Source organism: Scyliorhinus canicula, chromosome 5 (genome assembly GCF_902713615.1).
Source record: "Scyliorhinus canicula chromosome 5, sScyCan1.1, whole genome shotgun sequence".
Lineage (NCBI taxonomy): Eukaryota > Metazoa > Chordata > Chondrichthyes > Carcharhiniformes > Scyliorhinidae > Scyliorhinus > Scyliorhinus canicula.
In genome coordinates, this window is record NC_052150.1 from 155,840,660 (window position 1) to 155,854,555 (window position 13,896).

At 47.9% G+C, this 13,896-nt stretch overlaps 1 protein-coding gene across 2 annotated transcripts in view; it reads left to right on the plus strand.

The window, feature by feature from the left end:
- The window catches only part of ctnnal1 (catenin (cadherin-associated protein), alpha-like 1), a 459,393-nt gene that overhangs the window by 411,524 nt on the left and 33,973 nt on the right, over nucleotides 1-13,896 (plus strand). For both annotated transcript variants that reach the window (XM_038797869.1, XM_038797868.1), the window contains 3 exons: nucleotides 1,708-1,866; nucleotides 7,912-8,004; nucleotides 9,058-9,208. In XM_038797869.1, the coding sequence (XP_038653797.1) occupies nucleotides 1,708-1,866; nucleotides 7,912-8,004; nucleotides 9,058-9,208 (403 nt within the window). The remainder of the gene's footprint in view (nucleotides 1-1,707; nucleotides 1,867-7,911; nucleotides 8,005-9,057; nucleotides 9,209-13,896) is intronic.

Below are 13,896 nucleotides of genomic sequence, written 5' to 3' on the forward strand. Positions count from 1 at the left end.
CACATTCTTCACTTTTAACAATCCCAAAACGCTTGGGGTGGAGCCGGGAGTGCAGGAGGCGAAAGAGGCCGATGTTTTGGCCTTTGCGTCCCTAGTAGCCCGGCGGAGGATCTTGCTGCAGTGGAAAGATGCGAGACCTCCGAGCGTGGAGACCTGGATTAACGACATGGCGGGATTCATTCAGCTGGAGAGGGTCAAATTCGCCCTGAGGGGGTCGGTACAAGGGTTCTTTAGGAGGTGGCAGCCTTTCCTCGACTTTCTGGCTCAAGCAGCAACTAGGTCAGCAGCAGCAGCAACCCGGGGGGGGGAGGGGAAAGGGGGAGGGGGGGTTAGGGGGATAGTGTTTAAGTTAATTTGCTTATTGTTAATTTATTTTGTTGTTTATTGGGGTTGGGGGGAGTGGGGGGGTTTGTTATATGCGTTGTTACAGGTGCCGGGGGGTGTTTATTACTATTATTGTTATTGTTATTATTGTTTTGTTGATATATATTTTTCAAAAAATTCCAATAAAAATTATTTTTTAAAAAACAATCCCAAAACGGGCAGCACGGTGGCTCAGTGGGTTAGCACTGCAGTCTCACGGTGCCAAGGCCCCAGGTTCGATCCCGGCTCTGGGTCACTGTCCGTGTGGAGTTTGCACATTCTCCCCGTGTTTGCGTGGGTTTCGCCCCCACAACCCAAAGATGTGCAGGGTAGGTGGATTGAACACGCTAAATTGCCCCTTAATTGGAAAAAATGAATTCGGTACTCTAAATTTATTTTAAAAAAACAATCCCACAGGGCACCTGACTTCCCCAAAGGTATCCTGGCACCATATCCAGAGGCATAACCTACTGATCAAAGGATACCCCACTTCTCCAAATGGCTTAGCAAAGTTTAAACCTGCTTCTACAAAATCTAATATGCACATGCCAAATTTCCCACTCATAGCTAATGAAAATCCAACACGACTGGAAGCAGCTACTGTTTTATATGGGCAGCTGTCTCCATGAAATATGCTTATGCATATGCTGATCCGGGCCTATTCCTGTCCTCACAAGAATGGTCGGTATCGGAGGCAGAATTACCATATTTTGTCATTTTCTGCTGTTTTCACAAAGGTGGAGAGGCTCTCTGTTGTGAAAGTTCAGGCACAAATGTCTGCATTTAGTATTTTCCAGTCGGCTGCAGCATGCAAGTAGAGGTTAAAATTTCCCTTGCCCTCAGCTTATAACCTTAGTGATTCATTTTCCACTCATCTTCCTTTGGATGAGATTGACGATTAGTGCTAATTTGCATTGGAGTATCAGCAGTTCTATTCTGTCTGTTACATCTGATTTGACACTTGAGACTTTTGCCACTAACAGGGAAAAGCAACTTTTGTCCTACAACTTGAGACTGAATCCAAATGGAGGTCACTCTGGGCTACCCCAATGCTCAAATGTACACTTGGAATTAAAAATGAGCAATTGCAAATTTTGAAACTTTATTTAAGCAAAAGGCATTAAAAAATTGTAATTTTGCGCACGCCTTTTTATGAGATACATCCTCAGCCTTTTGCGGTTAGGCAATCTGTAATTGCTCTCACCAGCAGTAAAGATTGTTTGAGCTGATTTGAATACTTTTTGGAATCTCAGACAAGTTGAAAGTCCTTCTTTCATTGCTCAATTCATACAAAGTGTTTTTCTTGCAGTGATGTGCAGTAATTCTTTTGTCTTTGCTCTTCAGCTTCAAAATACAGCGGTGGAGTCAGCAGCGGACCTTCTGAGGTGCTATACTGAGCATGTGGTTCTCAAGGCACTGAAAGTATCTGGGGTTGAAGCAAATTTGGAGGCATTAGCTGAGTGTACCTGTAAACTATCTGAGCATAAGGAACAACTGACTGAGGTAAGGGGTTGAAACACGTATTTTAAAAGTGAGCAAAAAGAGCTCCAAACTCTTGGTGGGAAACTCTTCTATCTGGTGTTTGTTTGCTCTTCTGGAAATTTACAAGGGAATCTCATGCAGTTCATTAGATCTTTGGGGTTCTATGGATTGTTGATTTATGTTGCAGAAACGATTTTCTGCTCTAATGGCATTGGATTCTTTGGGCTTCCTTTGTTACATTTATAAATCAGTGTCAGGTCTCTGCAAGTATGCTAATATTAACAGTCAGTCCCGAGGAATGGGCAGCACGGTAGAGCAGTGGTTAGCACAGTTGCTTCACAGCTCCAGGATCCCAGGTTCGATTTCCAGCTTGGGTCACTGTCTGTGCGGAGTCTGCATGTTCTCCCCATGTCTGCGTGGGTTTCCTCCGGGTGCTCCGGTTTCCTCCCACAGTCTAAAGATGGTGGATTGGCCATGCTAAATTGCCCTTAGTGTCCAAAAATGATTAAAATGTGTGGTCATGTATGTATTTGGGCATATGTTATTACTGTACATTAAAAAACATAGTACAAGTAACAGAGTGTTTTTCAGAGAATGCAGCTAATTTTTAAAAATACTTTTCAGTCCTTGGTTCTCAGCTACCATTTCAGATTTATGGAGTTTCCATGATAATTTTGATCCACCTTAATGGCTTTTGAATTTACTCTGAACAAAGTTTATAGTTAATTTGAAGAACTCACTCAGAAAAAGAAATATTCTGTAATTCTTCATTGCACTTTGTAATGCACTCCGAACCAATTTTACAAAATATTCCATTTTAAGCAATTTTGCCCATTTAAGGATAAGCTTTCAAAACTGGGCATAACGGCCTTGGTGTGTTACTGCACCATCTAGTGGCTGCACTATTTAGTCTTAAACATTATGAAATGTGAAATTTGGTAGGTAGAATAGAAAAATAGAAAAGCAGATTTCAAAAACGAGAGTTTTGTAAAATGTGGGCTGCAGAGGGCATTGTCAGTCCTCCTGTGCAAGTCATGAAGTTAACATACGGCACATGTACCACAAGTAATGAGGAAGGAATATGGTATGTTCGCCTTTATTGCAAGTGGTTTGGAGCATAAGAGTAAGAAAGTATTGCTGCAGTTATACAGGTCTTTTGTAAGACAACACGTGAAGCAATGTGCTCTCTCGGCAGTGGCCATAGTGCTCAGCATAAGAATTCTATTGAACTTGTCAATGGCTGACATGGATTTGAATAGGTGTTCAGACTGCAGAAAGAAAAGTGGATGTGTTTGCACCTTGAATGTCTGGAATCCAGTTGGATCCAAGTAGTCAGACCCTAGGTGCACCTTCTTGGGCATGTGTGAAATGTCTGTGCGCACAGTAAAAGTACCCATATTATTAAAATAATTTTATTCAGACAAAAGTTTTCATTATACGCAAAAAGCGATACAATGACCGCTCAATCCCTTCATACCTCCTCTCCCCTCACCCCCGATGAGAGGAAAAAAAAGCCATACCTTAAACAAAATACAGAGAACGCCCTGCTGACCAGCTGATGGTGCCCAGTTCCCTGAAAAAGGAGATGAAGGGCTGGCACCTTGAATTAGAATCCTTCCACCGACCCCCTCATGGTACACTTAATCTTCTCCAGATGTAGAAATTCCATCAGGACCCCAGCCATACCGAGGCCTTTGACAGCACGGGGCACCTCACCCAAGCAGAACTTATCTCCAGGCTATAGGTGACAGCTAGTACATCTGCCCTCGTCGCCATCTGCAGCACCGGCGAGTCCAAAAATGGCCACCAACCAGCTGAACGCCCAAAATCCCGACATTGTATCAAAAATGGAGATCCAGAAACTATCGAGCTTGAGGCAAGACCAAAACATGTGTGTGTAATTCGTCGGCCCCTAGAGCACTGCTCTCGCACATCCTCCACCCCAGGGAAGAACCCACTCAGATGCGCCCTATGCACGACCTTGAACTGGATCAGGCTTAACGTCACACGTGGAGGTGAATTTGACCCTGTGATGCACCTCACTCCACACTCCCCCCTCAAAGATCAAATCCAGCTCACCCTCCCAATTTGGGCACGATTCTCCCAGCCCCGCGCCGGGCTGGAGAATCGCCGCAACTGCGCCACGCCGGAGCGCAATTCACTGTGGTGCGGAGAATCTCTGCCATTTGCACCGGTGCATTTGGCGCGGCGCCGGTCGCGGGCCGCTGTCCGAGGCCAGGCCGCCGATTCTCTGGCCCAGACGGGCCGAGCGGCCGCGCGGAAACGGCAGAGTCCCGCTGGCGCCGTTCACACCTGGTCGCTGCCGGCGGGAACTCTGCACGAAGGGTCGGGGGGCGGTCTGTGGGCCGGGGAAAAGCGTTCCTTTACTGGGGGGGGGGGGCCTCCGATGGGGTCTGGCCCGCGATCGGGGCCTACCAACCGGCCTCTTCCACCCACCCATGGACCTACTTTGTTGCGCGGCCGGCTCCTGCACCCCCACACCATGTTGCATCATGGCCGGTGTGCTGAAGAAGTCCCCCGCGCATTCACGGGTTGGCGTGGCCCAACTGCTCATGCGCAGGTTTGCGCGGCGCCCATTTGGCGCCGGGAAGGGAGGCTGGAGCCGTCCCCGTGCTTGTTTCGCGCCGTTGTGAAACGCGACGGCAAACGCTCTGGGCGGAATTCTCCGCAAGGCCCGCCGCGTCATGAAACCCGGAGAGATTCACGAAGGTGTCGGACGCCTCTCCTTGCCCCCTATTCTCCCTCCCCCCCCGGGGGCTAGGAGGGCTGTGCCGTAAATCTAGGCCGCGCGGCCTTGTCGCTGGCGTCAAGGCCCGGCGCGTCGAGAATGACGCGGCCGGCGCACCTAATGCGCGGCTGACGTCACGACGGATGACAGCTCAAACCCGGGCATGCATGGTTACCGTCTTCCCCTCCACTGCCCCGCCAGATGTGACGGCTTGATCTTGCGGGGCGGCGGAGGGGAAAGAGTGCGTCGCTTTGAGACGCCGGCCCGACGATCGGTGGGCTCCGATCGTGGGCCAGTCCCCTCCTGAGCACGGTCGTGGTGCTCTCCGCCCCCCACAAGCCACAAAACAGCTTTTGGCGCCATGTTCACGCCGGCAGCGACCAGGTGTGGTTGCCGCCGGCGTGAACCGGTCGGGAACGGCAGGCCGCTCGGCCCATCCGGGCCGGAGAATCGCGGGTCGCTGTGAAAAACGGCGGCCCGCAATTCTCCGAGCGGCGTGTCGCAAAACACTACATGCCATTTTGGGGGGGGGGGGGTGGGAGAATTGCGGGGGGTGCCAGAGCGGCCCCCCCCGCGATTCTCCCACACGGCGTGGGAGCGGAGAATCGCGCCCTTTGTCTCCATTTCGGAGAATCGCGCCCTTTATCTTTGTCTCCTCTAACGATGCCTGCTGTGTCACCAATATCTACCTATAGGCCTCCGGAATCCTGCCCTCCCCTAACTCTGCCAAGGACAGGACCCTGTCCAAAAGCGAAGACAATGGTCACGGGAAATAAAGGAAGTTCTCGCATTAATAAATCACGCATATGCAAGTACCTGAATACATTCCCCCACAGGAGCTGAACGTCTCGAACAACACGTCCAGGCTGGCAAATATGCCTTTCAGAAACATGTCGCTAAACCTTTACACCCCCTCCCTTTCCCATGCCCTAAATAATGAATCTAAGCCAGATGGTACAAACCTTTGGTTCCTGAAAATTCAAGCCAGCAGTGACACAGCCCAGTTTAAAATGCTGCCTAACCTGATTTCAAATCCTCAAAACGGCTATTACCACCAGGCTCGAAGAGAATCTAGCAGGGGAAAATGGAAGTGTTGCAGTAACCAAGACCCTCTGATTCGACCATATGCACAAAACCTCCTCCATCCGTCCCATATAGAGTCCGGGTGCTCGAACTATCCCCACACCTTATCAATATTTGCCATCTAGTAGTGGCATTACCCCTAACTGCCTATCTCTCTGCAACAACGTCCTATGACCAAGAGGAGTCTTGTCTTATCAGCCCGGAAAACATTCACTCTTGCTCAGATTCAGCTTGCACCCCTAAAAGGAGGCACTTCCTGAACAATTCCATTATCTCTACCACGTTGGAGAGTGGGTCTGTGACATATAGTAACAACGCGTCTGCATATAAGGACACCCTATGCTCCCCCCCCCGCCCCCACGCTTTATGCCCCTCCATCTGGTAGACGACCTCCGAGCAATGGCCAGTGGCTCAATTGCTAAGGCAAACAATAGCGGAGACAACAGATACCCTTGCTCTGTACCCCAGTTCAGTTGGGAATAATCCGAGCTCAGGGCATTAGTACGTACACTTGGTGGGGGCCCTATACAAAAACCTAATCCATTAAATGAATTTTGGCCTGAAGCCACGTCCATCAAAATAATCTCTTCTGGCTCATCCCTAGGGATGGCGACAAAACCACATTTAACAATCTGTTAATATTGGTCGTCAACTGCCAACCCTTAACAAATCCAGACTCCTCCTCCGAGATAGCCCCAGATATGCAGGGCTCCAAACGCATTGCCAATACTTTAGCCAGCAACTTAGCGTCAGCGTATAACAATGAGACAGGCCAATATGACCCACATTCCCTAGGATCCTTGTCTTCCTTCAGGATCGAGATTGATCTATGCCTACGCCAATGTGGCCAGCAACACTCCCAAGTAATCATTAAACATATCCAGCATAAGTGGGATCAACTGACCCGCAAATTGTTCGTAAAACTCAATGGGAAACCAATCCGGACCCAGAGCTTTACCCGCCTGCATTGACAGAGTCCAGCTCATAATCTCCTCCAGCCCTTTCGACATCTCCTTTCCAGAGATAGAGCCTTCTCTCCTGCTCTACCTCTGAAAAGGTCAACCAATCCAAAAATTAATTCATTGATACACCCTCCTCCGAAGGTTCTGACTCATACAACCCACAACAGAAGGCCTCAAACACCTCATTAACCTTCTCTGGGGCAGAACCTGCTACCCATGTCCCTAACCTGTACTATCTCCTACGGGGCAGCTGGTGAGCCAAAAAGAACAACTGGCCTTCTCCCCATACTCATAATATGCCCACGTTGAGCCTCGCAGCTGGCTCACCACGTTGCCCATCGACAACTACTCAAAATCCATCTGCAGCTTTTTTTCTGCCCACCAATAACTTCGGTGTCAGGGTGCTCGAGTACTGGCACTCCACCCTGGGATTGGCATCCACCAGTCATTGATACCATGTTATGCTTTGTAACAAATATTTGCACAAGTGAGCAACTTGCTTAAGCTACTTGAGAGGGCATTGAGTATACTGCATTGTCCCAGCCAAGAGGGTATTGAGTAAACCACATAGTGCCAACCATTGTTAGATCAGACTGGGTTGCGGTGATGGGTTCCTTTAATGTAAGGATTGGATTGGATTTGTTTATTGTCACGTGTACCGAGGTACAGTGAAAAGTATTTTTCTGCAAGCAGCTCAACAGATCATTAAGTACATGGGAAGAAAAGGGAATAAAAGAAAATACATAATAGGGCAATACAAGATGTACAATGTGACTACATAAGCACCGGCATCGGATGAAGCATACAGGGTGTAGTGTTAATGAGGTCAGTTCATAAGAGGGTAATTTAGGAGTCTGGTAACAGCGGGGAAGAAGCTGTTTTTGAGTCTGTTTGTGCATGTAAGCCATTTGTAATCAACTGGGATTTACAGTTATCTGTCAGTTTTCAGTCATTGTTTTTCTGGTGCTAGCCCACAAATGACCTTTTATTAAATTCAATTCCACAACCTGTTATTGTGGCATTGAATGATCACTTGTAGGTTTGTCAGTCCAGTCTTGTATCCACAATATTACCCTGCCTGCAATACATTTGCAACATGCATGTTGTGTAAATCAGCTAATTAACTACTTTGTTTTTTAACTAATAATAGAACCTAGAAAAATATTAGTTAGTAGAAAAGATTTTTAGGTTGTCTCAGTTGTAGTTCATTGAAATCTAATTTATGTTTTGCGACCCCTGTAAAACCTGTGTTGTTTTATTTCCCCCCTCCAGACTTCTCGATTACTGCGACACGTGTCAGGGACAAAACCCCTAGAGATTACTTGTTTCCATGCAGAAGAAACATTTCAAGTTATTGGTCCACAGGTATGGAAGTTTTGTTAAGTTTGGAACTGCTTATAATTTTCCCAAGGTATTTCATTGTCATATGTTATACCTTTAAAAATAAGCCCCCCAAAATATGCATGGGGCATTTTTCAAGGAAATGGATTTACTTCACTCAATCTTTTTTTAAAAGAATTTCTTTTTACTCGCAATGGGCTGGATGTTACAGTTTGTGGCAGAATGACGGGGCAGAACTTAATGTATAGTCTGCTCGCTGCTTGCAGCATGACGAATCAAGTGCAACTGACCAATTATCGGCCACTCAGCAAGAAGGCTCAACGTATTAGCGCTGGGAATGGGGTCCCTGCATCCAAACTGGCAGGATGTCCAGCATAAGAGAGGTTAGGCCTTGAACCAGAAGTCGATTAAAGCCACAATTCAAAGGGCCACTGCCCCCTTTCACTCTCCTTGTATGTAATCTCAGTCTGAAAACAGTGAAGAAATAAATTCTACCAACAGTCAACCACTGCCATCTTCAGTAGACTCTACTGCTGCTTACAGCCATGATCCATTTTCAGGCCTTTTCACTGGCCCTTGTGCCACCTCCTTATATAGCATAAATCACCTCCAATGTTTTTCCCATCCGACTATCGAAAAATGTGGTGAGAAATGTAAAATTGCAGTCAACTGCTTTTTTAATAAGTTCAATAGCCTACTAATTGTTTTTTTTTCAAAATAGCAGGTGAGCTTCTTAATTGTCTATTTTTTCCTCACTCACTCAACATTTCTTTTAACTAATTGGACTAAAATCATTAACCCAATGGACTGTTTTGTCAAATAGTTCCATGGTATCATATTGTGGAACTGTGTGCTAGCTTTTATTTAAATTTTTGTACCAAGCAACAAAACAAGTCTTTAATAACCGTTGTACATCAACGGACCCACGGCAGTTAGAATGCAGTTCACTGTGTTTTTAAACACAGAAAATTTGATACTCTCAATTCCAAGGTCTCCTATCTGTGCACTTTCAATAACATCCAGTACATATTAGGCTTCCTTTGTATTGCCACGTGAATTATTCTGTTTTGTTCTCAGATCATTTCTGCCGCACAGACCTTGGCTCTTCACCCTTCCAGTAAGATTGCCAAAGAAAACCTAGATGTCTTTTGCGAAGCATGGGAGTCACAACTAAACGATATGTCCATTCTGCTGAAAGAAATTAATGATGTATTTGAAGGGCGAAGAGGTGAATAGATTGACTCTTCGATTTAAGTATTCTCTGTATTACATTTAGAATAGTTGGTCAGTTGGGTCGTGTAATATGTGGGTTCTAACCGAGGAAGGAAATTACAGTGCATAAAACACAAAAATTCTGGTAACATATTTCAAACAGCATATAATAAATATGCTGTTAGGAATAGTAACTGTAAAATGCTAAATCCTTTTAGTGATCTAAAAATATGCAAGACATTGAAATTCAGGGAAAACCTATTACCTCATTTGGTAGAATAATAACATGTTAAACAAAAGTGAGTGGCAGGCTTAGACTGAGAAAGGATCAAGACAGTTTTTGAGTTAATTCTTCATATTGTTCAAACACTGATTTTATATAGCATTGAATGAGTTAACTATTATAATTCCATCACGGGGGCGGGAGAAGGAGGAGGTTAAAACAACATTTTATCTGTTAATTTCCTTGTCATGAATACTTTATTTGATAATATAGTGAATGTAGCAATTTGATTTTTTAATTGCTGTCCTCCCCTTTGAATGGGATCACCCTGATGTCTTACACCTTTGGATATTTTCTGTGGTTGGTAAGTTTTATCGGAATTCATATTAGGTTTTTTTGATGTGCACAGACATCTTTCTCTGAACAGTAAATTATCCACTTACTGTCGCAAAAATAATATTTTTTTCTCTGCTGCGATTTATTTGAAGCATGCTCAAAAATCAGATTTATACAAGAAATACATTTTAGTGTTCAGGAGAGTACCATATTTCACAGAACATCATTCCAAACATAGGTAGTCTGGAATCTCCATTCTCCACTTCAACAAACAAATTGAGCAGTAGAAAGAAGTAGTTAATTTTCCCTGTCAAAGATTCTAGTTTTTGACTTAAGTGGCCACAAATCTAACCAGAAGTAGAAGGTTGGAGCATTGTTACAAGAAACAGCTAGAACACCGTTATGAATTTAACACTGAAGGAAAGTAAACTCTCAGGAGACTTATCGAAGGATTCAAGGGTTGCAGTTGAACCAAATCCTACTAAATCACCTGACATAAAGAAAGTGCAACTTCGACCATAGGCCTCACATCATTAGGGAGAAAATGAACAGACTGTTTAGGTACAACCTCTTGCACAGAGAGAACCCAAGAAGTAGGTGAGGACAAAGAGTGCAGCAAAGAAATATTTTAGTAAAAGATGCAATTGAGAGGTTTAAGAGATAAATATAATATTTTCTGAACATCAGGGGCGGGATTCTCCCCTACCCGGCGGGGCAGGGGGTCCCGGCGGGGCGGAGTGGCGCTAACCACTCCGGCGTCGGGTCTCCGCCCTCACATTGAGGGGCTAGGCCCGTGCCGGAGCAGTTGGCACCACACCGACTGGCACCCAAACCGGCTCCAGCGGCCTTTGACGCCCGGCGCCGGGGCTGGCCGAAAGGCCTTCGCCGGTTCGCGCATGCGCCGGTGCGTCAGCTACCGCTGACGTCACCACCGGCGCATGCGCACTGGGAGATTCTCTTCCGCCTCCGCCATGGTGGAGGCCGTGGCGGCGGCGGAAGAAAAAGAGTGCCCCACGGCACTGGCCCGCCCGCCGATCAGTGGGCCCCAATCGCGGGCCTGGCCACCCTGTGGGCACCCCCCGGAGTTCGATCGCCCCGCGCCCCCCCAGGACCCCGGGGGCCCGCTGACGCCGCCAATCCCGCCGCTACCAGAGATGGTTCAAACCACGGCGGCGGGAGAGGCCTCCCAGCGGCGGGACTTCGGCCCATTGCAGGGCCTCGCCGATCGGTGGGGCGTGATTCCCGCCCCCGCCAATTCCCGGGTGGCGGAGAAGTCCGGCCACGGCGGGGGCGGGATTTACTCCGGCCCCGGGCGATTCTCCGACCCTGTGGGCGGTTGGAGAATTTCGCCCCAGAAATGGGCAGATGGGCAGCAGTGGTCTTCTGTTGGGCACGCATATTCTGAATTTATTAACCAAGTTCTCCATATACTATATGCTGATTGGAATTGACACTGAAATAGCAGATTAAAAAAAACAATTGGGGAGCATGAAATTCCAAGAATATAGACACTCTGATGCAGTGGTTCCCAACCTTTTGTATGTCAAGGCACACCTCTGTACAACATTTCTCTCCAGCTTCTCCCAGGGTTTCTGTGCCATTTTTGAGTTTTTGCTTTTTGTGTGAGTGCAATGGGCCTTTGTCTTCAGCTCCAAGGCCCATCTGCCTAACCAACATAAAAAATCTGAACAGCGCATGTGCGGCTCTTTCCCAGCCAGCGCATACGTGGGAGGCCCAAGATTCGTCAGGTCTTGGAGATGCCAACCACAGAGCTGAAGACGAAGGTTAGTTTTAGCTAAATGACGTGAATTTTGAATCTTTTTCCACGGTGTATTTGGAGGGTCATAACTGGCTGGGAACCGCAGCCCTGAAGGGCAGGGATCAGAAAAGAGAACAAATACATTGAACAAAGACTAGGAGACAATTGGAACAGGTCAGTTTAAAATAAAGGGGATTAAGATGCCTGGCAGAATAAAAGCATCTTTGTAGCATGGCACTTTGATTTGAATGGTTTCTATTAACTAAAAAGGGTATGACTCAGACACTGTGTTACAGCAGAATCTAAATAGTGAATATTTTATATAGCTAAATAACTATTAATAACTATTAATAGAAAAATTGGAATTGATCTCGTTCTCGATGGTGTAAATGTTGCACTCCAGTCTTTGATCTGTAAGTCATTCATTCATTTCTTTCTCTTTGATATTGATTTTACTAGGCTGTGATTGACAGCTTCCCCACACACCCAGCAGTCAGCATTGTTCCATTCATCTTCCTTCATGGTTGATTAATTCTGAAGTGCTCTGACTGCAATGTTTAGAAACATCAAGCTTTGACATCTAGACCATTCAAGCAGAATGTCAATTTCTAGTTGACCACATCAAAATCACTCAACCGTGAAGGGAAGTGCATGGAAAGCATTTTATTATGTCGGACCACCCCCATACTGGGGGGAAGTCGGGTGGGGGGGGTAAACACAGATAATCCATGGGGGGGGGGGGAGCATCGTTGTAGAGGATCGCCGCATCAGTCTGTAGCCTCCAGATAGGCATCAACGACTGCAGTGGATAGCCCCTGTCACCCAGGAGCCAACCTCTCACCTAGGGTTGTGTCTCGAAGATATCGAGAACCGTCGAGTGCGCCAGAATGAAGGTGTCGTACCCACTGCCTGGGTATTGGGCGCGGACGTGTATGATGTGTATCTCGTGGTCACACACCAGCTGCACTTTCACTCCTTTCGGTTTGTGAAGACCACCCGCTCATGTGCCGATGCTCGTTGGAGGACATGCATACCACCAATCACCCCTTTGACCTGGGGCATCTGCCGATGGCGGCAAACCACTGCTGGCCGGGCATCCTGGTGGGCTCAGTCCACATTGAACCTGATATATTGTACCGACCAGGCATTAAGAGCCTCCGTGACTGCACAGATGCACTGAGGTCTGCAAGTTCTCTGTACATGTCTCCCCTCGGCATCTGGAAGGTCCCCTGGGCGAGAAAGGTCAGGTTGGTGGTCATCTTGAAGGTCACCGCGAGCGGTGTCCTCCCCCATACCCCATACTTCCAGGTGTGCCATAATCCAGCAGATATGCCATACGGTCCCCCTGCTCTGCCAGGGTCTTAGCCCGGTCCAGCAGGTCCTCAAATGACGGCCGCTGTTGATACACAAGAGGCCTAATGCGGCGATTCCTTCCCACCTCCTCGCTCTGTTGGGTGGTCTGTTCTCCATCCTTATCAGCTGGTCCCTGTTCCTGTGGGCAGGCTCTGCTACTGCAGGATCCTCCCTGAGTAGCTCCTGCTTGTACAGCCTCCGTGCATCCCCCAGGGCTGTGACGCCAAGGCATTCCTGGTGGGATCACGAAAACCATTGTCTGCAGGGGTCAAAGACAGACATGTTAGCATGGTGCGTACCCCGTGCCCAACCAGGTCCAACGGGCTACATGGTGGCCCCGGCCTGAACTGCAGCCCCCTGCCCCTGTAGGGACCCCCCACCCTCCTCCCCCAGCCTTTCCTCCTGGCATGCTGCCCTCCATACCCACCCCTGGCTCTATCGGTGCCCCGCACTATAGGGACCTCTGTCCCCAGCACCTGTCCCTGCCAGCAGGTGTACTGTGGCAGAGGCTGTGAGCGCCGTAGGCCCTGCGACCCATGACCTGTGCACTCCTGTAGGGGCTATCATGGGAATTGCCTTTGGGTCGACTGTGTGATGCCTGTTGGCAGGTAGCACCTGGGTGGGAAGGGGTGTTGGCGGGGTGGAGAAAGATGTTGTGGGTGAGTGCACCTAGACAGCTGCTTTCCCCCTTCGAAGCACAGGCCAAGGTGGGCGGTCAATGGAGTGTGCAGCAAGGGGTCACCCTGACACCACGGCCCATCACATGGTCAACCCCCGCAACTCTTTCGCTCCCACCCACCCACCCCCGCAAGCTCTGGGAGACGCTCCCTCAGCCAGCCATGCCAGCAGCAGTATCGGCAGTGCATGGCCTTGCTTTGGGAACAGGACCTACCTCCGCGCTCTCCCTCAACAGCCACTACATCTGTTTCCCGATTTTTAAAAACCACAAGTGAACCTCTCTGTCGGTAATTCCTCCTGATGGAGGCGGAGCATTGTGTGAGCCCTGGAGAATACTGGAACAGGTCCGTTAATG